Below are 26,347 nucleotides of genomic sequence, written 5' to 3' on the forward strand. Positions count from 1 at the left end.
CCTGGAGGTCTGAAACCACTCTCAAACATCCTGAAAGTATATATGGAATATAACTTAAAGTATAAGAAAGAAGAAAGATAGAAGGAAATGTCACTTATACTCCATTAAAATTGTCCTGATAGAGAGTTCGAAAAGTCAAATTTCGCTCCTGTCCTTCACTGAGGATCCAGAGCGAATTTCGCTCCTGTCCCTCTCCAAGGGTCCAAGGCGAATCGCTCATGTCCCTCACCAAGGGTCCAGAGCGAAAAAGCTTAGTGGAGTCATTCCTGACCTTGTTTGGACAAATTGAGACATCAAAGGCATGATGGAGGACAAAATGAACGTGATAGAGCATCCAGACTTGATTAAGGACGATGAAATGATGAAGTATTTGTCTAGAAAGGTAAATTCGCTCCTGTCCCTCACCAAGGGACCAGAGCGATTTTATTCATATACACATTTTTAGACCTTGTTTGGACTCGAACTTTTATTCATGGCGTGTAAAGAGATGATATTTTCCTCAGCGAAGGAAATTTGAAGTGAAAAGTAAAAAGATTTGGCCCTGAGAGCAAAAATCGCTCCTGTCCCTCACTGAAGGACCGGAGCTTGAATTCCAATTTCGCATTATCCTTGCAAGATTTAAGTGATTTCGCGATTTGAAGAGGTCAAGGGAAGTGTGTTTTATTCGTTGAATATAACTTGAGTGGCCTACAAAGGAGAGAATCAACCCAAGTTGCAATAGGCGCTCCTGTCCCTCTCCAAGGGACCAGAGCGAAGTTATCAAAATTCATTATTTTTTGCCTTATTTTAGCAAATCGCACTAGATGCCAAGTTCGCCCAAAACTTTGAAATATTTTTAAAAATTAAAATCAAATTGGCATTAAATAAAAAACACATTGGCATTTAATAATTTAATTTTGAGCCTTAGAAAATCGAAATTTTTATTATAAAGGCTTTTAAAATTAATTTTTGTGAAATTGAAATTAAAAAGGGAGCGCTTGGGGTATCATTTTTATTCATTTTATCAAGTCGGCCTCTTCTTTTTTTAATTTTATTTATTTTTTTGCCTTTATTTGCAAGGTCGGCCTCATGGGTAAGTGGAAGGTGAGCGCTCTATATATTGGAGGTGTTTTTTCATTATTCAAATCATTCACTCATTGTTTCAAGTGCGATTTGGAGAAGCAAGGAAGGAAGTGCGAAATCCAGAGGAGTGGAGCGAATTTCTACTAAGTGTGGAGAAGCTAGTGGAAAGCGAAATTCATCTTGAAGGCTATTGGAGAGGCGTATTTCTTGCTAGATTGGAGGATAATTTCCAGATTTTTGAAGACATTTGAAGGCGAATTTCCAGATTTTTGAAGACTTAAGGTGGTGGAGTTGATGCTTGAGAAGACTAAAGGAGGCGCATTTTGCTAAAGGGAGCTTTGATCTACACTTTGCCTAGCGAATTCACCTTATTTTTGGCATCTTTTTTTAGAATTAATTCCCAAGTGAAGGTATGGCATAATCACCTTGGCACCATTTTTGAAGATTTAAATTTTGCTTTGAAAATCCTAAATTAGGAAATGATAACTCAAGATTTATCATGAAATTTCCTAATTAAAATCTTGAATCTTCCTTTTAAAGTTTAATTTTTAGATTTCAAGATATATTACTAATTTTGAAATGTTGTGTAGGTATCAAGATGGCGACTCCCAAACTCGAAGGATCTACAAGTCGGAAGGCTCTCATCAAGGAAAATCAAGCCAAAACAAGGACGATCAAGCAATACAATTTTATCATTGGTAAAGCATTAAATGTTATGTAATGGTTGTAACAAACCCTAATTAGGGTTTTCATTGTAAAATCTTGGCCATTGATCTCGAATTGATCTAAGCCATCGAATTGTATTGAGGGCACTATATAAGCCCTGGCATTTCATTTTGTAAAGGTGATAGTTAGAGTTAGAATATAGTTGGAAGCAGTTAGAAGACAGATAGAGAGTAGTTAGAAGGTGATTAGAATAGCAATTAGAGTAGAGTAGAGAGAGAAGGCAAAGATTGTTGCCAAGATGTTGTTGTAAAAGACTTGTAACTTCATTGAAGAAATGGTGAAATTTATGGGTCGATTCGACAATTTGCGTGGTCTTTATACTTCTCATATTTGATTTCATGTTAATAAATGAGTAGAAGAAATGTGCTTGATTGATGGTGGAATTCGTATATCCATACTACTAGCAGTTTGTTGATTGCAGACTTGCCTTGTGTAGTCAACTGGAATCGTTCAGCTTAAGCCTAACTTCAATTATCGCTTCTTCATTGATATGCATCAACCTGATGGTGTCTATGCCTGCAGTGATGATTTGAACATCATAAAGCTTTCCTTCGAAGATCGCACTAGCCTTGTGGAGATGGTCCTGCGATGTCAAAACAAGACCTAGTTAGAATTCCATCAAAGATCATTCATTGCTCTTACATTCTTAGTATTAGGATTAGATCCTTTCCTCGCCCTCATCTTTTTTCCCTTTTTTCAAATCTAAGCTAGTAAAATCCTGTGCCCAGCAATATTCAAAGCAAATCAGAAGTTCAGGCACCAAATGTAAGTCCCCTTGTGATTCCAGCAAATCACATCATACCACAAAGAGCTTATCCACACGTAGAGACCCTACATAAAAGAACATTGGAGTCACCCTGATTGATCCTTTTTGCGACATCTTCAGCAATCAGAGACTTTATTCAAGAGAGGATAAGGTACCCTTGGGTATTTTATTCTGTGTATGATTGTGTACAAAATACACGTCAACACTTCCACATTGGTAATTAATGATTGATGCAATCATTTCATGTTGCTAACATTCATATTTTTTTATGTTGCATCAATGATTGCAATTGATTACAATAATTTGTGTGCAAGGGGTTGCTAGTATAACACTTCGAGGTTGAGTTTTAATGAGGTGTTATCAGTTTATGACAGCGGAAGCATTCCCAAGATAACTTTGAATCAAATTTTCAGATTTAACACTGCTATCATCATTTGCATCAACCACTTGAAAGGGGGATGTGTGATCATTAATGGTAATTTAAGTGATGATCTTCCTTTCAATTTTCATTTCTACAGTGATACGAAAATTTGGAATCCAGGGAATTGCTTCATGGTGTAACAAATTTGCAATGGATGATTGTATCAATGTTGAGCAACGGAATCATGAAGAACGTATATTCTTTAGACTGATTTGCAACCCTAGAAGTACATTGGGTTTAATCTAAGATCAATCAATATATGAGATCACATTGCTTGAGAGAAAGCAATCTTTGGGGAGGATGGACTATAATGCCTCCTTTTTGGCGCTTAGACACTTCAAGCACATTTAGCCAGTTTCCAGGTCTTCTAGAGGCTAACTAGTTAGGGAAAACTCAAACATTCTTGGAGAAGCAATTGATCAATCTTGCAAGGAAATTGTTCTTGTGTTTGAGTTTCATTGGTTAGATAGAGCGCTTTGATGCTTCTAAATCGATTTACAACCTTTAGGTGCTCTCCGAAATTCTTGGAGAAGCAAACTATTTTTAGAAAGTCACTCAGTTAAATTCGATCATTGTCCCTAATCTTCAATATCACTTTGGTATGATCAAAATTGCAAAATATATATCATTTGGGTTCTTTATGCAACTTGGATACATTATTGAGTTATCTAATTAATATTTCACTTAAGTTGTCTAATGTTAGGAAATATGTAATGGGACAACTATGTGTACTAGCTAATTTTAAAGCTGTTGAAAAGTTATTTCCAATGAACGCATTGGAAAAGCAACTTTATTCATGAGAAAACATTATTAATCCTCAAAAAGGTGAAAAATGCTCCACCAAGTTAATTATTTATTTTATAAAAGTTTTTTCAGAGCAAATAAGGAAAAAGTAATATTTTATTGCTTCAAAAAGTTATAAAGGGAAGTTGAGGGCTAATTGTTTGAATTGTTGATGAATTTTACTTTGCTTTTGCATTTTGGAGAAAATTTGCGTTCTTCTCAAAAACCTTTTGGCCTCTACCTTGTGTGCAAATTGAGCACCCCTGATCTTGCTGGGAGTCTTGGGAAGGATTAAGAAAGTCATCTTTAAATATATAAGTTCTTGGCCTAATCATAAGGAATACTCTTTCAACTAGATGTATAACCAATAATGAACTCAAACCTTGAAAACCTCAGATGAATTGATTATCCATGCCTCCTCACAAAATGTGATTGAACATAAAATGATATTAATGAGAAGCACACAGCGTGTGATATCAGTATTTGAGATCTTTTCAATTCAATAGATAAATGCAGAATAAAACTAGATTAAACACAGAGAATAACTAGCAAGACAAGAACACAAAAATTTCTCATGGAAAACCCTCTCAGGTAAAATACCACGGCATCAAATAGCTTTCGTTAACTTCAATGGGCACCAACCAGATTACAAAAGAACAACCAGTTTACTGAGAGCACCAACTCTCTAAAAAACACACCCTGCAAGATGAAGCACCCACTTCACCTTCTCATGTCAGAATATAGTTTCAAGCTGGAAATGTAATAGTTTGCACAATACTACAGGCACATCCAGGCAGATTGAAAACTTCTACATATCAATTTGTTCTGCATTACATACACACTGAGATACTTACAGATTTAATTGAGATAATAAAATAATTCTCTGTTGCCCCCTTTTTAGCTTACTAAAGGACACACTGTTATATTCAACGCTGTCATAGCAAGAGAATGATACCCCCTTTTGCAAAAACGATCTTCTACTCACAAAGACTTCATCCTCAATGCAAAAACATATCTCTGCTCTGTCACTTTTTTCAGGCCATCAACTACAAAGGTATTTCATGATCTCCTTCAGCAATGTCATTACTTTTCTACACACAAAAAAAAACTTGTCGCTGAAACTTGCTTTGTATATCTTTTTGTCTCCAAAACTAATTGATGCACCCAACTCCTATTTCTTACGGGAATGGAATAAAAAATAAATAAATAAAAAAATAAAAATAAAAAAACCCTTTAAAATAAAAGTTGTCATAACATTGATGACTCCAGGTATATCGATTTAAGTTGTTGTCTCAGCATATAGTCATAGAACACCTGGCTTACAACCCTTTTCTCAAACTTCACAAGGAATAGAAACAGTTCTCCAAAAATACGAATTTTCCATCCTTGACCAATCGTCTCCAGCACCCAAGAAGTTATATTGCTTACTAGTCAAAAGCCGTTTTTTTTTAAGCTGTGATAATTGTTGTCATTTTATGACACCCTTCATCCATCAATGAGAACCGATCAGAGATATGTTCTATGGACCAGCACTGCCTCAGTTGATCAAGGAGAAAAGCAATGGAATTATGAAGTGTGAGGTGTTGTCTTGTCGGAGGTTCCTTCCTTCCCTTGCCTTCTTTCTTCTGACCCCGGAACTCCGTAACCCCCAGGTTCCGAAGGTTCCGAAGTTCCTTTTCTTAGTCTTCCCTTCCTCAACCCCGGAACCCCGAAGTTCCCAAGTTGCTAAGTCTTCCCAACTTCGGTGACCCAAGTCTCCGAAGTTTTCCAAGCTCCTTCTGGCTTGCAACACTTCCGGATGGCATGATCGACACTCAAAGCTTTAAATGCTCCAACAACTTTTGTGAGTTGTGCGCCTTCTTTTGTGGAGCCATAGGGGTGTATTTAATGTTTTTGGCAGGATTTCCATTAAGAGAGGTACGGGGCCATACTTGTTGTAGTGACTGATGTCATGTCTGCATACTCTGACTTTGGAAGGTCAATCAATCCACCCTTCTCAGGATTGCCACTTGTGGGTATGGCTAGGTTGCTTGCATGTACAGGAGTCAAGTGCATGCACTTCCCTGCACTCCCAGACTGACATACAGGGGTCATGATCACTCTTGTAACCATTTTTCTATATAAAGGTTGTTAAACCTCATTGTAAAGGGTACTCTCCCTGCTGGCTTGAGCTATTCTATGCTCTCTCACTTCACTTGTATTATTCTGTATTTTGCAACTATAAGTTGGCCATTGGCCTTATAATTAATTGAAATCACGATTCTTGCCTTCTTTCAACTTATGTATGTTGTGTATGTTTTCTTACCTTCATCATAGGTGTATGTTTTGTGGCTCTTCTCTCATTTATGCTATGTTAACTTATTTTTGAGTGTGACTTGTGGGAAACCTTCTCCCCTCTTGGCATTCAACGAATTGTAACCTCCATGCATGCATTGGGGTCACTCATACAACTGAAGTTTGTGCATCTCCTAGGTTTTTTAGTTGATTCTTTGTGTCATTTCGGGTAGGGAGAGGAACAATCTCTTCTTGGTGCATCACCTCCTTTTATTTCAAGCATTTCTCTCTACCCTTTACCTCTGCAATTTGTTAGGATAGGCCTAGGAGTTAGTTTTGAAGTGTTGGCACCTGGATTGAGAAGGAAGTCGGCCTTCTCTGGAGATTCAACCCCCTTGCGCAAGGTCCCACACTTCAGGGTTGTTTCCATGTTTCACAAGGTTGCTGAGTTGATAGCTCAGCAAGGGTGCGAGCTTTTATAATAACAATAACCTCCTGTTTAAAAAAAAAAAACGTCACAACACTTGCCATTACATGCTCCAGTGTCATTAATCCAATACGTTACTATTGCTGACCCACGATATTTTTCAAAAAAAGAAATGATGTGGCCTTTTGATTAAAGTTGACGGCACACAGAAAACACCTTCCCTAGTTCGACTAAAAGAAACGTCCTCAACACATTTACTTCCCACGACGACACCACCAAGTCAATATGCGAATAGGTTTTGTAAGCCTTTGGAAAAAAATAAAACCTATCGTGCATCTCCACCACGTTCCCTTGAGCAATAACTCGTATGTAGAAACAGCTCCACTACCTTTCACAAATCGCAAAAACGAAAAAAAAAAGGATAAGCACTAATAGCCACGATATCCCTCTTCATAAAGGAGGCGTTACAAAGAGAAACTTCAATGCTACATTGAAACAAAATAGCCCATGAAATAAAAGTTTTATTATTTCCTTCCAAGAAATTCGACTCATTTGAAAATTCAAAGGCTGACATGGCAAGAATCTGAAGTAGCAGCTGACTAGATGGCAAGTAGGCACTCACACTGCTGAAACAGACACACAAGCACCTCAAACAGCCAAGCAAGAAGCTCCAGCAAGCATACAAGCACCTCAAGCAGGTAACCAAGCAGCTCAAGCTACTCAACCAGGCAAGTAGACAGCTGAAAAGAGAAAGTCAACAACTCAAACAGGCCATAAAGAATAATGGCAACTTGACATGCTCAGATAACCTTTGACATCAATGACAAAAATTCCAACAATTAGGGCTCCTTTCCAATGATGCATAAAAACATCGAATAACCTGCTGAGTGCATGGTATAGTAAGCGTGTAAATGAATAGGTCAATCAAATCAACCGATGCTCAAGGACCTTACTGTTAAAAAGGAAAAGATATCAATTTAGATTAATTAGTGAATTTTGTTACTTATTCCATCTAGGGAAAAAAAGGTAAAGCTAGAGTAAATAAACAAAACACCTATAAAGTTTAGGAGAGCTACAACAACTACCAACCCTTTTGTGTCTCACTATTTTAACATTAAGCAACACACCATAAGACACGATTGATAAGGTTCAAGTCGAAGATTAAAACATATAGAGGGAAATAACTAAGATGCAGTTGCCTAAAACTCAACGAATGTGGTGTGTGAATAACTTCTTTGCTAATTATTAAAGTGTGGAAACTTCGTATGAAAAGACCTTGTCAAGACATGGACTGTAAAGTGAAATATTATGTAAAAGAACTTTTACTTTTCTTAAACAATACTAGAGGTTTATAACTTTTAAAGTGCAGAAGAAGGGGTAATTGTTAGCTAAGAATAATCAACCTTATTCAAGTAGGTGTTGTCTTGGAAGGTTATTTAGTTATTGTATTTGGAGCTAAATTATGGACTTAGGTGATTGAAAATTAAGCCTAAATATATAGGACACAATAATATAGGCATGTAAAAAATATTTACTAATGAAGTGTATCACTTTACCATAGGCTAATAGACATATAGGAAAACTTGCATTCGTGATTTAAGTGGCAAATATTGAAAACATAGTTAATTTCCTAGAACTTAAACTCCTATGTATTTATTTGTTGGAAGAAACTATAGCTATGACAATTTGATTACAAGGGTATCTGATGATTATCAAGATATTGAGGTGAAAATTTGTAGAGGTGTGTGGAGGTTAATTAGAAGTAGGGGCTACTATTGAATGATTTATCATGTGTCTTATACACTAACCTTTTTCTTTTGTAAGTATTACTATATTTTAAAGCAAATGCTTGGCAAGAAAATCTTCAAAAATTTACAAAAAAAAAAAAAAACCTACTTGCATCATGTTGTGAAAGTTTAGAATGAAATCACCTATGTATGGAATCTTTAAGAAAAGCATAGCAGACCTAATTTGTTTAACTTGAAAGAAATATTTGGAATAAAGATGGAACTCAGGCCTTGATTATCTATGTTGAGCATTGATCTAGTGAACAAAAGATATAATTGAGGTTGTGATGCACCAAGTATGTCAATTTTATTAAGGTTAATCCCAACACTATGAAAGTATATTTCATGATAAAGTTGATATATACAGAAGGGGAAAAATGGACATAATTGAATAGTGAAATGAATCCTGCTTGAATAGTGAAATGTATCTGTATATCTTACCCTCATACTAAAATTTATTGTACTTCATAAAATTATGTGTTGTGTCTGTAATGTCCCTACTTTGAAATATAATTTGATAATAATAATTAAATAAAAATACAAAAGAATAAAAATAAAAAAATTAAATTAAAATATAAAAGAATATAATTAATTAAATTTAATTTAGTTAATGAATGGTCAAAAGACATGAAATGAAAAGTTGTGACTTCCTCAAACATGAGATATCAAAGGGAGAAGAGAACCTCATTTGAGGGGAGATAATTTGGGGAATGAGAAGTGCAGATCTGATTTAAATAAGAGGTGCAGATCTGATTGTGAAAGGTTGTGTTCTTTTCAAAAGGCAGAAATAATGAAGTGTTGCACTCTTTCAAAGGGTGCTAATGGTGGAAGGGTGTGTCTCTTGCCAAAGGGCATACATGATGAAGATGTGTGACCTCTCCCTCACATTGATAGATATAAAGGAAAGGAATCAAAAGGATCCAGTGAGATCACCATCAATTAGATCAGATCAAATCAGATCAGAACTGTTATTAAGCTACATGCAGTAACATCCTTGCTCTTGGTGGTATGGACGAGGATGTGCTTAATATATGATGCCTGATAATGTTCTTATCCAGAATTTAATAGTAATATTAATACAGACTGCAATATGTATGACAGTCATACTTAAACTTATATATATTCATAATACATGAAAAGTTAGTATACTTATAAATCATGTTATTACTGTCAGTATTTAAGAAGATGGGGATGAGATGTTCCAAAGAGGGGCAGTCTAAATCCAAGCAATAGGTTAAGTCCCAAGATAGGGTGGGGATCAGCGACCCGAAAGCCTTGAGGGTATAGACCCAATAAAGGTAAGGGCTTGGATCTGTAAACTTTGAGGGAACCTATTGTATTTGCTCTCTAAGTGCTTTCGTAACATCCATAGACCCTTCTCCCTTAAAACTGAAGTAGTAGCAGGATCCGATAACTATATTACGAACTTTGAATGATGAAATTAATCATCTAATGAGGAAAATAAATAAGCACTTGTTAATAACTAATTGAAAAATATCAATCGATTTTAGTATATTGAAATCAGTTAGGGGATATTACAGTGTCTTGTGATAAGAAGACAGTAAATGTGATGTGCGTCAAGTATGAGACATGGTTATCCAACTTGTGTAAAAGTAGAATAGGTGTCATGTATGATCCCCTATGTGTACCATTTTTTATGGTCTTATATGTAAGAAAACAACTATGTTATACATTGTTGAGTAAAGAATGTGAAAATTGTGTAACACTAATTTTTTTGTTGTGTAATGTTGTGACAACCTCTCCATTATGAAGGTTCTTAAGGTAGGAGCAAGCCTTTCTCTCCTTGTGTGTGTATGAATCTTGTCACATATTGATATGGTAGTGTGTTTGTCTTATTATGTAAAGCCTAGGATGTATTTGTATGGGATGGGAAAAGTGTGTGGCCAAGCTCACCCATGAGGGAAGAGCAGCCTTGTGTATGTAGACATTGGACCCTATGATAGTGATGGCATTAATACTTGGATAGTATGACATCTGAGAGCAGAGTTTATAACGACACTGCAGATATATGATATCATGGATTCGTTGTTTATCATGTCCCGGGTTCTGTGGAACTTATGTTGCTCAAATTTCATGTGGTAGAGACCACCCTCATATGGCATGCTACTATATTTATGTGGTTAGAGACACCATTCCCCTTCTCCCTCTAGGTGGCTTTAATAAAGCCACATGGTGCTCATAATGTACAGATTGTTGATAAAAGGTGCACTATTGATTTTTTTTTTAATATTGCCAACAGTATAAAAATTTGAGTGTCGGGCTATTTATCTAAATTGAGATTTTCTAAAGTGACCACTTTTGAATCTTACTTTATTGAGTTTATTTCTTTTGAGAAATTTTACTAGAATTTTGGATTGTAATTTATGATTGTTGGTTTGAGGCTCTTATTGTTGCCAAATCCGTCATAATGTGATTTCTGTAAACTGTCATACCCGGGAGGAATTCCTAGCAGGACCATATGGAGGAGCAGATGCGCTGGGGAATTTATTTTTATTGTGGGGATGGGGGTGCAAATGGGACCAGTATGGGACGGTCATAATCCATTTGCCCCTTTGGAATGGATTCCTTTGTACCTTCCTTTTGGAGGCTAACCCCCTTACACAAACAAAGGGAAGGTACTAGGAAATGTATGAAGGGGTCCTTAGTAAACTTTGAAATCAACCAACACAAGGGACTTAAAAGCATCCCCATTCTTATGCTAAAATAAAGCCAAAGCTTCATGTCATTGTATAGGCCATTTCTTTTTAGGTCAGAAGTATAAATAACTAATTGGTTTTCACTACAAACTTTCAATACTCAAGCTAATTTAAGTATCCAGACCACTCTAAGATATGCAAAAAGTCCGATTCCTGGCAATAATGCAATTAATCTACCAAGTCTTTAACCCAGCCTTAAAGAAAATCATCAGACTTAGAAATAAATAAACCGCTACATTACATTACTGTATGTGCAGACAAAAAGTAACTTCACATTCTTTGTCCTTACAAAATCAACACATCCAATCTGCATAGTCTATGACAAGTCTGTTGGGATGACTTAATTACCAGATCTTCCTTTCTTGAGAAAATCAAGGTATACTCAGAATATTTACCTACACTTCACTCAATCAAAGCAAAGAACTACAAAACTGATTGCCCACGTTGAGTAGCTTCAGAGGAATCAATGCAAATGCCAAACTCTTAATATATTCATACAAAATCAAATTCTTGTTTTTAGTTTAGCATAGTAAAAGTAAGTGAGTAATAGAAGGATTTCACCAATACTTCAACCAAGTAACCACTGTCAACATTTCCAATGCCAAGCTGTTGTCCACCCAGCCACCCTCAAAGCGGATGTGAGGTCTCATAGGCAGTAAAAAGTAAAGCTCTATGACTTGCAGATTCCTTCTTTAGCCTAAACCATTCATTCTTTAAAGATAAATCCCAGGCTTCCTTAATAATAAATGTTGTGTTTATATTTAACAATCATAACCAAGGTTTATACAAAAATCTTGCATCTAATTGTATCCAGATACATCCAAAAGTACACAGCCCAACCTAAAACGATTACAGGCTGCAGCAAGCCAAATGGGTCAAATCATTCTCCATTGATTGTCTTCAGCAGGTGTGCTAAAAGAGATTGTCCTTGAGAGAGACACTACACATGCCTCCTTGCCAAGCTGGCCTGTAAACTATTGATAGTCAACCTGACCTCAGATGAGTCCCTCTCTGTCCGCCATTGAATCAGACAAATGTCTAGCTAATAAAAAACATTAGAAAAGGAATAAGTATAGATTAGAAGCTCTATATCATCAAGACTAAGACATATGAGAGACAAGTATAGAAGTGTAATGGCCCTTCAAGTAGTTTGCTAGCCGGTTTTCAAATGAAACAATATAGGTTTGGGGAAAGTGCATGCATCCTACCACTATGAGTGCCAATGTTAAAATGTTTAGGTACAATCTGAATAAATTCAAAGTGACAAGAGTGAGGGGATGTAAGATTTCTTGTTAAGTTTTAAATATAATCTCAATTTTATGAATCTCATGGAACCCAGGTTATGTTTGGTCGCTTACTTCAAGGAAATCCATATCACCTCCATTGTGAAGATTAAACATCCTAATTGGTCTAACCGTCCCTTGTTCCCCAAAGCACTGTGTGTACAATCCTCCATTCAGACGTGCATAAACTTTTTTTCTTTTCATTTTGGTAGCAGAGGAACATGGGTGATCCCTTTTTCAGAGCGTGTGTCCTGCAATTTTATATTTGTCTCTTTCTGTGGAATTCTCTAGACTCTATTGTGAATCCTTCGACTGTTCTTGCTGATTTCATGTTTTAGTATTCTCTCCTTGGTGTGTCTCTTCTATGCTACAAATAGTCAATAGCTGGAGGCAAGAAAAGATGGAGCAATCTTTTTCCTTCATAGATTTTTGGGCCTGTAAGTGCATCATCTAGAGACTTAATCCAGCTGCTAGTGACATCTAGCTGAGTTCAGTTCTTGTCCTCCCAAGCAGCTTTTCTATCTTCTGTTTATGATTTATGACTCTAATATAATAAAAAATAAGAGGTCTTGAAATGAAAACATTATCCTATGGTAAGAATAATTGTTATAATGCTTCTTTAAAGAAGCACTGATAAAAAGGCTCCAATTGCTTAGCTCTTGAGAGCCTTCCTACAAAGTATAAATAATGCCGGGAAAGAAGGGAAACTCCTCATCCTAGGGGAAGGATAAAGTTATGGAATAAATGGTGGACTAAAAGGCGGCAGAGTATTTGAATTATGTGTGTGCTACCACAAACAACAATGGTCTGGGTCCAGTGGAGGGACTCAAAACATCGGACAATAAGAGAACTACATTGTTGAATCCAAAAGAGTCGCTCATTGACAGACTCTTAACAGTCCTCAAAAAATATGTTTTGGGAGCCCAAGACATGGGTTTACAATAGAGGCATTTGTAACCACTGACAAGGGGGCCACAGCAGTTGTCAAGGGGTGGAAAAAGGAAATATCCTGGCATTCAACTCCTATCCACTGCTACTGCTCTGGTTCAGAGTGCAGTTTGAGTCAAGCAGTAATTCAACAGGGAAGATGAAAGATAAGGCTAGTCACTATGTTATGAATACTTTAAATATAACTGTTAAGAAGATCATAGGATTAGACATGATGTTAGCAAAATTAAAAAATGGACCATTCAAAAAAGGCAGAACTACAGATGGTTGCCAATCCCTACCTGAAAGCTAAGGATGGATATCAACAAAATGTAACCTGATTATCTCAGGAAAATCCCTTTTGTTTACATAATTTATAAAATCAATAAGCTATTATGTTATAAAGGTCATATTTTAATATTTTATCACTAAATATTATTATGTAGGTGATTGTAAGTGGTAATTGTCACTTAGACCATAGGGGATATTATTATTTAATAAAAATGCATGTGAAAATGATGATTAGCATGGCTACCTATATGTTTATTGCATTTTCAGGGCAAAATATTACTAAGTACAAGATCTCTGCTTCTATTGCAGGAGTTCCAATGTATTGCTGTGTTAAGGTAAACACCCTTGACACAATCAATGTCAAATAAAAAATTAAGCTCTGAAAAAACTACATGCTTTCAAAACTGCAATATAAGATCACGGTAATAACAATTGTGGGAAGTAAGAATAGCATTAAAGGTAGTTTACAATAAAAATAAATTATTTCGACAAAACTAGCAAAACTGTTAACATGAAATTCAAATCTCTCTTGTCGCATATGTCAAGAACAGTCATAAGCACTACAGAATTGAATTCAGCGCAACACAAGCTTTTTTAGCATCACAAAAGTTCATATTGACCTTGAAGCTCAGTCAGACGATGTCTCAAATAACTTTTCATGCGGTCTTCTTTTGCTTTCCTCAATGCCCCTCCTGACACAAAATTCATCCGCTGATTTGCTATTGCATCCTCAAAGTTTCTAAACAAACCTCCTGCAGTGGATGCTTCAATTCCAATCTGTAGAGATGAAGAGTTTGAACCCAATAAAAAATCAATGATATAGAGGAAAGCAAAATTATTAAGCCTGCAGCTAAAAATATATTCTACTCAAATATTTTCCAACCTGCGCATTTACTTGAGATCCAAAAAAATGGAAATTTTTACAAAATTATATCTTATGTGAATATTCTGTGCCCCAAATTTACACTTGCTTTGAGCATACAAATGTACTTCAAAATTTAAAAAGCAACGCTAATTACAAGCAATATCCAGCATCCTCATATGACAAAAGAAACAATAACAGCAAAACATCGTCATAACAAAGTCCATTTCAAAAAGCAAACTAATAACAGCATTGCACAATTGTTCCTGCACCCAGGAAGTATCTGTTGGCAACTAAAGCCAGATTAGTTAAATCAATAGTTGTACTTCTGTAGAAATCCTGAAAAGCCTAGGCCCAATTGACAATGGTAATTAATCAAGATCAATTGTAGAAACAATGGCAGCCAATGGCTGATATGGTAAAATGTGATACAGCTTCTTGATACGTGCACCATTAAATTTGCCCATGATATTAGTTCTTTTTGTACCTTTATACTTATACTTTCTCCCTGATCATTCTATGGATTTAACACCTAAAAAAAAAAATCACAGACACTTCCCATGCAGATGACCTCATGCTTTAACTCTTATGAAAAAGCTTGTGACAGCACAAATACTTACAAAGTTTGGGAAGACTTGATTTGTATCAAACGTTTTTATTATTTTGTTCCTTAAGTTTTTCTTTCTAAATAATTTTTAAAGATGTGTTGCTCAGCCAGTAGTTTGTGCCCTTTGAGAACATGTCACTTGATTATCTTTACATTCTGAATCACATTATAAGTTTTATTGAAGCAATTATAGGATATCTTAGGTCAACTAACAGTTGTTCAGTTGAATCCTAAACTAGGTGGGTTGTTGAAAGTTATAAACCAAGTTCAAATTCTTGTTTGTCATTTGTGTGATTTGTTACACCGATAATTGATTCATTATTCTATTGCCAGCTTATTGAAAGCAGCAAAATGTAATGAAGAATCAGTACATGTGCATCAACCTAATATGGGATCGGGGCCTAAAAAGTTTCTGAAGTAAAGTGGTGAAAGAGGCTACCAGTGCCTGTTTGTGTTGACTGCCTCATAGAAAGTGTTGTTATTGAATACTCTGGCAAAGGCAACAAAAATATTGCTATTAATACAAATATTGTCATCCGTAAAACATGGGAGGAAGAAAACTGCCCTTCCCGTAAATACATAAAGACATTTATAGTATAGCACCTCTAGCAGAAAATGCAAGTTAAAAGATTGCCTTCCATTACCCTCATGAATGGTGCAAATGGGTGTGATGGATAATGTATACCAGCAGATTAATGTCTTTTTAGCAGGTTAGCTGCCATTGAAGTAGTGTGAAGCATGAAGAGAGAGGCAGGCAGAACATGAGGCAATAGGAGAGAAATGCATAACTGATTCAAATTTAATATAATCCACATGAAAGCATATCAGTGAGGTGCAAGACAAACGAAAGCGGACAGAGGGCTATCTATCACTTTTCTGTGATGACCTGTGAAGATGCAATGCATGGGATCTGGGAGGGCAGAGAGACCACAATCCTCCTTCCCTAATGATCACTTTGCTATTAGTGACTTAAATAACTTGGGGAATTATAGTGTTCACTAGTGCCTTCCCCTCCCCGTGCACTACAGCTTTAGGTCAGTGGGAGGTCTGCAAGTATAAAATCTTGTTTGGTGTTTGGCCCAACAGAGCTTTAACTGGGGCGAATCAGTTTTCTATTCACAATTAGAAAAGTTAATAAACAATTGATTTCATTCACATACCATAACAAGAAATTGTGTAGAGAGATTGGCATTGGGTGATTTATGCGCATAATATTTTCTTTTCAGCTTCTTTAATTGGCAAAGTCAAGGCAAGGCTTCTTCAGAGCATCAAGAAAATTGCAATTTACAGAAGTCATATGTAATCCTAGTGCTGGGCTGTAGGGGACAGCTACCCAAGCCATCCCTGCCCTTTTCTTGCTGTCCCAGAAACATTTCTGATTTTTTCTTCACATAGGAGACAGCCACAAAGATGTTCCCAAGTTGTCTCCGTCCTCAGCATCCCCAAAACACTCTGGGGACAGGAATGATAGGATTTTCCCAGCACACTCATCACTGTGGAACATAGACAAATAGATTCTGTCAAATGACAAATATACATATAGAGGACAGAAGATTTAATCACTATGAACTATATTCATTTAGCAAGACGTACACTGAAATTGTAGATTTCCAAAGACAGACTAACGCAAAGAAATTGATTACTCCCAAGTTTGTGAAGCTCAAAATTCAACGAGGCAAAAGTTATTATAAATGAAATCAAGGCTGGCATTTATAGCTAGAAAAATCATTTCTAGACTATTAATGCTACCAAAAGTACAAAAATATCTTAGCAAGACAATCTGCTGTTGTCTTTACTGCTAAAATGTGCCCAGATGATCCAGTCTATGATCACTTTCCTGTGTTCATTAGATCATCATTGTACTCACGGAATACTGTTGCAACAATTTGATGCATGACATCCATGCCCCTATTTATCCAATTCAATTCTGGTTCAAAGAATCTGCTTACTGTCCAATGATTAGTTGTGTGTTCAATTTCTTGCCATGGCAAACATGTTCTGTTGACAGCTTTACCCATATCCAGCTAAGTTGCCTGTTCACATTCGGGTTCAGATTTGGGTTCGAGGACCTGGTTACCGGTTCGGCAAATTTTGGAAAATGGGTTTTGGGTTCCATTGGGTTTGTTACTACAAACACAATGTAAAAGTCATATTTATATATTTATGCAACCTAGAAGCATGAAATAAGATTAGCATATCACATAGCATCATTTAAACAACAAAACCACCATAAACTTGTAATCATAGCATAATGATCATACCATATGCTCTGGCTCTAACAAGATAGGTCTAGCTCTTGGGGAAGAGAGGAGAGAGTGAGATAGAGGTAGAGGGATAAGGAGAGAGATAGGTCTAGAGTTTAGGGCAGATAAAGTGAGTGAGATAGAGAGAGCAAGAGAATGCTGATAGGAGCCTGTTGATTACTGAAATTTGACTAAGTCTGAAAATTTATAAGATCTTCTAAAACCTATAATTTGCATTATGACTCTTAGAGATCTAATACCACTCTCAAACATCCTACCAATATATACATGAACTATAACTTAAAAGTATAAATTGACTTATACTTAAACGTTATATTTCATGTATATATTCCGGGTGAGTCCATGCGAGTTTCGTTTCTATAGTTTTAATGGTCACTTCTAGGGTTCCCATGGCATTGCAGTCAAAATGGACACCAAAAAAGGCTTAAAACTGCAAAATTTTGCTTGCGTTTGGCACCTAGGCATTTGGGTTTGCCCGGGTTCGCCCAAGACAAACCAGGCCCCAAAATGGTAGACCCTGCTCGAACCCGCAAAGGAACTGTACCCAGATCCAAACCGGGTTCGAACCAAACCCAGATCCGGCAACCCAAGGGAAGAACCCTGCAACATAGACATCCAGCAATGAACCAGGTTGATTTTTTAAATAATTTGTGGGGTTTTGTTGCTAAATATCACCATGGATCTCAATTTGAAATTTCAACATTGGATGTCGCCCAATCAACAGTTCTCTAAATGTTGCGACTTCTAGATGGATTGCTAGGCTAAAAGCTGACTCCTTTCCATTTGAATTCTAGTGGGAACTTTGTCTTCACATTTTCCTTCATTCCCTAATTGTATTATATTATTTTTCACTCCACATTGAATTTCATGAGGGTATGACCACATTTAAATCAAACAAAATATACAGCTCTCTGATCTTTTCCATGTTTTCAGGCTTGTGTTAGGGCAAAACTTCCAAGCAACTTCCAACTGGGCATCCTCATTAATTGCTCATTTGGAACATCTTTATACTTAGCCAAATTTTCATTCAGCCATTCTTTGCCTTCCAATCACTTGACCACTTTCAAATAGATCAGATTAATGGTTCTCTAATGTTCTTGATCTGTTAACAATCCATTAGGCTTGGAGGCTCACAACTGATTGCCTCGTGACTAGGAGAAGCCCACTCTCTTTTGAAGCCTTCGCTTTCTATAGTTAACTTTTGGAGCTGTGACTACTGACAGATATATAACAATCAATGATTTTCTAATGTTTGCTTTCCTGTCAGACTAATGTCAGATTCAATCCATCTAAATGCCAGCCACCTGTTTACTTTTGTTGACATTCACTTCCCCCTCCATTATTAAATATTTGAGCATGACTTGGTGAATTTTGACTAAGCATGGATGAATGCTGAAGGTCTTGCAGAGTATGATGGATTTTCCTCTAGCTTAATCTTTACTTCAATCTTCTCAATGTGCATCCGTCATCCCTCTTCACATTCAGAGGCTTTTTTATCTAATTGGACCTAAAATCTGACAGAATCTCTCTAAACTATGCCCAATACTCTCATCCTGCACCTTTTGTCTTTAGCAATTTTTAACCATAATCACTTCATAGCAATATAAATCTATTGGACCTGAAATCTGACATAATTACCCTCTAAGAATACTCTAATTCTGAACCTTTTACCTTGAGCATTTTTTGCTACACCTTTTTCAGCATATTTTTACTATAATCACTTAATACCCATATTAAACCTTCCAAAACTTCAGCTATGGCTCCAACAAGTTCTCTTTTCATTTGAACTGTGTATTCCCACCCTTATATTCCTTTGCTAAGTTCAAACTCAAATCAGTTGTAGGGACTTGAAGCCCAGTTCTATAATTTCTTTTTTAACAAAAAATCCTAATCTCTTGACCTATTTCCATAATCTAATATTTAACTCAACTAAGGGTTGCATCATGTTGATTGCACCTTGGGCCATCGGAGTTGTAAGCCAGTTAATGAAGCTCAAACCATTATATTTCTTATCCTCCAGGAGCCTTTTGAATGCATCCTCTGGAATCGACTTATGGTGAAGGCCAAACAGAGAAGGTAAGCATCCAAGGACAAACACATTCAGTTGTCAACTCATGTCATCCAGAAGTCTATCCAATTTGATCATGTATTGTTTACAATATTGAGTTACATATTTCTTGTTTTCGATAGTTGGTACATGCACAAACATGTCCACTAAATCCTAATTCCCTTTGAAGCCAACTATTCTTCTGTGAGAACATATAACTGTGCTGATCCTTGGGGATTTCATGTGCAGCTAGGTCGAATCCCTCCACCTTATACATTTGAGCCATGGCCTGATCCATGAAAATAAAGTCTCCTTTCAGGCTTGCTACCTCTGCATTTGGTCCCAATAGACCTTTGCTTCTAGCTCAGCAACCATATGTGCAAAAGCTTGCATTTCTTCATAAAAATATTTTTCTGCAGTATGGGTAGAGTTGGAATTCATTCCCTGTAAGCACAGGTTGCTCTCCTTATTAATCTCATAACTCTCTTCCTTTAGCTGTTTTTCTAACCCTCTTACTTTGATCTGTGTATTATTTAACTTGTTCTTGACTTACTTTGGTTCTTCTTACGTCTTCTTCACCTCTGTAGCTGTTTGCAAGAATCAGTCTGCAACATCTTGTCACTTTGTTTAGTAAACTAAACCTTATCTTAAGCTTGGTCTCCCTTGTCATATAATAAGACTACACTCAATTGTATTCTGCTGGGATCATCTCAGCCAAAATCTTTGAGACCCATTGGTGACCAACAACCCATGTTAAACTTCTGCTGTTGTAGATCAAATTGGCTCAATAGCCTGTGCTCAGCTGGTTAAAAAGCATATTTAGCTTCTCCCCATTTTTTCTCACTTTGCTTAAATTATTTGGCCCTATTATAAGTGAGCTTAAAAGTCTCTGCCAAGTCAACTGACCTGTAGACAATTCACCCTTGTTGGCTTGGTATTGATAAGGCCAAAACAATTGAAAGAAGGGTTGCAAGGTAGCAGTGGAAAATTGAAATGAAGTTCCTACAATATGGCCAATGGATTATAAGGACTGACCTAAGGAATGCAAGCAACAAAACAAGTAACAACCAGGGCTTGACCTTGAGGACTGGAATGTTCACAAGGGAGTATACTAGAGGGAAAGTGCAAGGGATTATATATAGAAAAATTAAAGCAACTATAAAAGTTTAAATGGAGAAGTTATGTACAGGGATGCAGACATGGCAGTGGAAATGACAAAGGGGATAGTAAATGAAATAATGGGAATGTTGTAAAATTTTCAGACTATGATTATCAGATTCTGCACTCAAAAAACTAATCCTGACTCCAAACTCCAAAGTACCATAAAATAAAACTTCAATCAGAAAAGCAGCTCTGAGTATGCTAATCTGCAAACACATCCTGCAGAAAACATGAGCAGCAAATACTCACAAAACTTGACTCTTTAGACTGCAACTATCTTTTATTACTGAAAAAAAAATACTCTACGCTAGTTCAAGACTCAAATATGAAGTCTGTGTCTGCTCTCTCTACCTCTCTTATTTCAGTGGTGTGCTCCAGCAAGATAACTCTAGGGTCTGAAATGAAAATATCAATCTCAGTGGAACACCTATGCTGGAGGGGAAAACACAAAGCAAAAAAGCACTTTGTTCTAAAATAAAAACAGCAGCGTGTCTCAAAATTTAGAAACCAATCTAAACATAAGAAAAGCCAACAGCATGCTCTTATAAATAGACGAGCTTTCCATGCAGCTAAGGATAGGAAAAGTTATTAAAAAAACTGAATATGGGCTGCTGAAAGAGAACGGCTACCAAGCAAAACCTATAGAAAAACTTACAGATGCCAGAGGAGAAATGAGGAGCAGGAGAGAGATTGGTTGTTTCTTTTTCTTCTTCTTCTTGGTTCCTTGGTGGTTGGTGAAAAATTGATTGAAGAACTAAATTGGATGATTACATTGAACAATATACACACGTATATAAAGAGGTTACAAAACGATGTTCTATAATTAGAACATAACGTTAAAAGTAAAAGATCAAAGAGCTTAACGCTAAATTAAGCGTAAAAGCTAAATTAAGCTTAAAAGCTAATTACATAATAAAAAGCTAACTTAACAAGCTAAATAAGTCGACAACTAAGATGACTGCTAAAAATAGAAGATGATCATTATAGAAGGTATTAATATTATTTTAACACCCTCCCTAATGGTCATCGTACTCAATACCCTACAGAAGACACTGCAGGTGTTATGATCGCAAATGCAAAGACCATCTGCTGCTACGGAGACCCTCCCAGGATCTGCAAAATATAAATGACCAAGAGTACCAAAAGCCATCCAAGCTAATGTAGCCCTCACACGCAAATTAGAGATCTGGTACACGCGAATAACTGAAGCCTAAAACTATGATTTTGAGGAAAAAATCAGCAAACCCTTTTGCAAAAGAGTACCAACTCCAAAATTGACTGCAAGATACCCTGAAAAAAAAATCAGAAAATAATAATCTGCAGAAAAATAATATTTTTTTAAAGGCCAAAAAATATTAAAAACCAAAAAGATTTTTTTGGGGGGGAAATATTAAAAACCGGGAATATTTTTTTTCCATAAAAAAATATTAAAAGCCCAGAATTAATTTCTTTATGAGAAAAAAAATTAGAAAAAACAAACATGATTCCTGGCTGTCAAAAACAGAATCCCGATTTTCGAAAAAAATAAACCCTACCAGAAAATTGCATCACTGCCCACAGAACAGAAAACCCGGAAAATCCTCACGAAATCTGCAAAAAAACCTAATCCGCGCACAATAAAGTACGAAAAAATGCTGAAAAGGCCGCCATGGAGAATAAATCGCGCAAAATATGTGCAGAGAATCACGAAAGATAGAAACCCTCGCCATCTGATAAAAACATCGCCGGAATTTTTCTTGATAGCACACAAAAAACCCTTCTTCAATGCGACCGAAAAAAATCGCGTTGTCCTTACGCGAAATCCCGAAAAAATGTAGGCAAAAAATAAAAATCGCCGCTCAGGAAAACACAGAAGTGCCGCACGGGCGAAACTCAAACATGCAGTAGAGGAAATCGTGGGCGGGAAATCGCAACCCAGAAATTGCAAAAAAAAGAACTTTCGCACAAAGTAAAGACATGAACTCGACCCACGATTTGCAGAAAGCTGACGAAAATCCCCGCGATTTTCATAGGTTGCAAGAAAAAAAGTGAATCTATATACACAAACCTCAGCCCACGTGAGCAAAAAAACGACCCACGACTTTTCACTCAAACCCTCAAACATGCAGGAATAGGTGCCCTCAAAACACCAACGATTAAAAACAATTCTGGAAAAAAGTTCCAAAAAGAGATCTACGAATTTTTAAAAAATTTGCCAAACTCTAAAATATCCCATCGACCCACTCTGATACCATGAAAAATTGATTGAACAACTAAATTGGATGATTACATTGAACAATATACATACGTATATATAGAGGTTACAAGACAATGTTCTATAATTAGAACATAACGTTAAAGTAAAAGATTAAAGAGCTAAATGCTAAATTAAGTGTAAAAGCTAAATTAAGCTTAAAAGCTAATTACATAATAAAAAGCTAACTTAACAAGCTAAATAAGTCAACTAAAAAGCTAAATAGCTAAATAAGTCGACAACTAAGATGACTTTCTTTTATAGAAGGTATTAATATTATTTTAACAGTTGGGCACTTCGCTTAGTCATTTTCTTTAGTTGGTAGTCATGGTGGATTGTTTATTTGAGAGCTCTTTGCCCTTTCTTCCAATCATCCCCACACTCTTCACCATAACAAAACCCCCATGGGGCACCATGAGTTTGCTTTATTGGTGGTAGAGGAACACATGATGTGGTAACTTTGGATGTATCGTGCCTTGAACAGCCTTGCTTGGAGCCTCCCCATCAAGATGGAATTTGATTGGGCAGCATCTTGGGGTTGGACCTCCAAAGGGCGCTCTTCTATTGCAATCTTGTTTTGAGGCTTTAGCAAATATGTCAAATATTTTTCCCTTATCAAAGAGTGGAATGCACATTGTGTCAGCTACTTCAGCGCCAATCTTACCTCTTCCATTATAGGTCTATGCTTCACAAGTATCTGCTAGGCTATAACATCAAACCCAAATGGGCCCATTGTCTTGATTCTGTTATAAATTTACACTAGGCATTAGTTTGATTTTCTATCCTGAGTTTCTCGCAACTTATACCCCAGCAAATTCCCCTTCAGCAACATAGTTCTGCTTCTTCCCACAACACAATTCAACTCCTTCCCAACGACATATATCTACTCCTCGCCACCAACCCCAAGCCACACAGACACATTTAACAAGCTACTTCACTACCATGGGAGTTACAATCGCCTTAAATGTTAGGTGTAAATCTAGAGAGTGTTGCTTCCTCTTAGAATTCCCCAGCTTTGTACTCCTGGCTTAGGCACTCCTCAATGCACACTATGAAATCTTGTATTGATCTTGTATCAAGTTCCATGGTATATGTTTGTTTTATGGCTAAGTTGATCCTGTATCAAACTCCTGATAGTCCACCTACATTTGCTTCCAACTATTTTTCCAAGTATGCCCATACACCTGGCTGTACCCAAACTTCAATCAGCATGTAGATTTCTCTTGGTTTATAATGTTTTATTACAGATCAAGTTTATTGGTGCAGGAGCACCTAGTGAAGCTAATGGAGCACTTCATCAAATTTTGGTTTGAAATGGCCTATGTTGGTCACAATTGAATAATGGACTTGTTGTATGTCCAAAGGGTGTGTTTAGTGTGTTTAAGTGTCCTTTGTGTCTTAGTTTGTTGTTTGTTGAGTTTTTGGTCTATTTTTGACCTTTTATGCTTTGTAAGCCTAGAATGGACAAAATGTGGAAAAATGGTCAAAATGCCTTATAAAGCCTTGTTAGGCATTGAAATATGTTTGTGTGGTTCTAGGAAACCATTTCACATGGTGGAGTTAAGTCTATTTGGCTCACAAGTCAAAAATGCTCATTGTACCAAAAATTGTCAATGTTGTCAAGAAACATTTTGACAATATTTGGAAAATTTGTAAAAACAATGCAAAAGGTGGTTATTGGTCCGTACCTGGGTGATTTAGGTGGTGAGTGACTATTTAAAGCCACACAACTTTGTATCAGGTTGGCATTCGAAGAAAAGGAGAACTCAATACAAAAACTAAGAAATTTGTCCTTTTTCTTGCATTTTTGCTCCATATGGTATAGCAATCTATACTTCTTGTGCATTTGGCCGTACTATTTTCATTTGGGAAGTTGTGCCATGTTGTGTTGAAGCTCTTTCACCTGGGTTTGTGTGTTGGTGTGGAGTTTTAGCTTTATAGCAAAATTATTTTGTTTTAACCCTGTTCTCGGTTGAGTAAGGGTTTGGCTTCAATAATGGAAGCAACTTGATTTTATTTGGCTCTTTCTCCATGGCCTCTGAGAGTCAAGTTGTTGTACATACAAGTTTTTGTTTGTTTGCAATGACAAAGAAAGTGGTTTATGTTGCTAACTAGGCGAGCTCCTATAGCCCGGCTAGTGAACCTTCAGGGTGGAAAACAAAGTTTCTTTGCAAACCCTCACCAAGTTTGGACAGAGCTTGTAAGCCAGATGGAAGGGTATTTCCATGAATAATTAATTGGGAAATGCATTTTGAGTAGTCAAAGTGTAGTAAGACAATGGTTTTTGAGCATTTTTCCTCTTGAAACTTGGTTGCACATCAAGTGTGTGGCTTTATGCTTGCAGGGCAGGAAGTTGGAAGGCTTCATAATGATGTTACAGACCTTCTCAAGAGATTTGGTGGCTTGAAGAAGTGTTTGGAATGGTGTTAAGGTGTTAGAAGACTTAAAACCCTTGAAAACCCTTGTTTTTAGGCACATTTATAGCACAGTGATTGTACGGTCTTGTCAGACCTCCTCATAGCAAAAATTTGAAAGATCTCCATAAAGGGTATCCAGATATGCAAAGGTTTTATGGAGTGTTTTGGCAGTTTGTGGAGTTATAAGCATTTTTGCAGTTTCGGAGGGCTAATTGGGGCTCTTTCCTTGTAGCCCTGTTTTGAGCTTTTCTTCAAATCGGGTTAGAAGAAAATTGGTAAGCCCACCAAACCAAGTTGAAATAAGCCTAATAGGATATTAGACAATGTCCTAGACCTCCTGCAACTCTTGGTGAGTGATCTTGGTGTTTGGAGCTAAAGAAGCGAAGTCTCACCTTTGTGAGGTTAGAGAGCAAGTTTGAATGAAAACAAGAACTAACATGGTAGGAAGATCTCAGGGTTGGTATGAAGCATAGAGCAGGAAAACATCAAAGAAACAGTACCTAAACAAGTGACAAAACCTTCAACAATTACCCTTGAGGAAACTTGCAAACTAAAATTGATTACAAACACACAATTTGGGCCAATTTTGAGTATCTCCATATCATTTATCATTTTCATTATTAGTATATTAAAGCTGAACCCAGCTGCTCCCATGATTTATTTGAAAATCATGATTAATCCTTACAAAAAAAACACTAAGCTACCAATCCATTACTTATTACTATTAATCACAATTTATTGGCAATAAATGCTACTGTGGTTGAAACTAAAACTCATATTTGTCATTCTTCATTTCCTTTAGTTGGTTACAAGGAAAGTGGATGTGTTCTACTATTGCCACTTATTTAAAGCAGCACAAACTATTGGAGAATCAAACTAATAAGTTTATCAAGCAACCAGAAGCTTATCATGCATGCCTTATTCATACAAGGTGTATATATGTGCAGTTTGTCAATATCAAGGGTGAAAATAAAATAAAGTTTTATCCAAATTATTTTCAGTCTTGAATGCAATCTAAGGTTTACTAAAGCATGTGCATAGTTTAGGATTACAAAAATTGCACCATCCTTCCAAATCATGTAATTTGCCTCATTTGTGATTTTTTTCATTCACATCATTTCTATAATCCCTTGTGACATACTTCCCATGTAATGTCCCATTTTGCTGAGTAACCGGAAGTGTCCCTTTAGCCTAGTTAATTCTCATAGGCTAATTTCAGACTTTATTAGGGAGCAATTAATTACATTAATTTTAAAAGTCTTAAGTTTCTCGGAATTATTTATATTTAATTA

The 26,347-nt window shown here is 36.4% G+C and overlaps 1 protein-coding gene across 1 annotated transcript in view; it reads right to left on the bottom strand.

Moving 5' to 3' along the window:
* LOC131049734 (probable ATP-dependent DNA helicase CHR12) overlaps positions 1-26,347 on the bottom strand; it is a 199,935-nt gene that overhangs the window by 157,092 nt on the left and 16,496 nt on the right. The window contains exon 4 of the mRNA XM_057983800.2: positions 14,085-14,241. Within this exon, the coding sequence (XP_057839783.2) occupies positions 14,085-14,241 (157 nt within the window). The remainder of the gene's footprint in view (positions 1-14,084; positions 14,242-26,347) is intronic.

Source organism: Cryptomeria japonica, chromosome 5, assembly GCF_030272615.1.
Source record: "Cryptomeria japonica chromosome 5, Sugi_1.0, whole genome shotgun sequence".
NCBI classification, from domain to species: domain Eukaryota; kingdom Viridiplantae; phylum Streptophyta; class Pinopsida; order Cupressales; family Cupressaceae; genus Cryptomeria; species Cryptomeria japonica.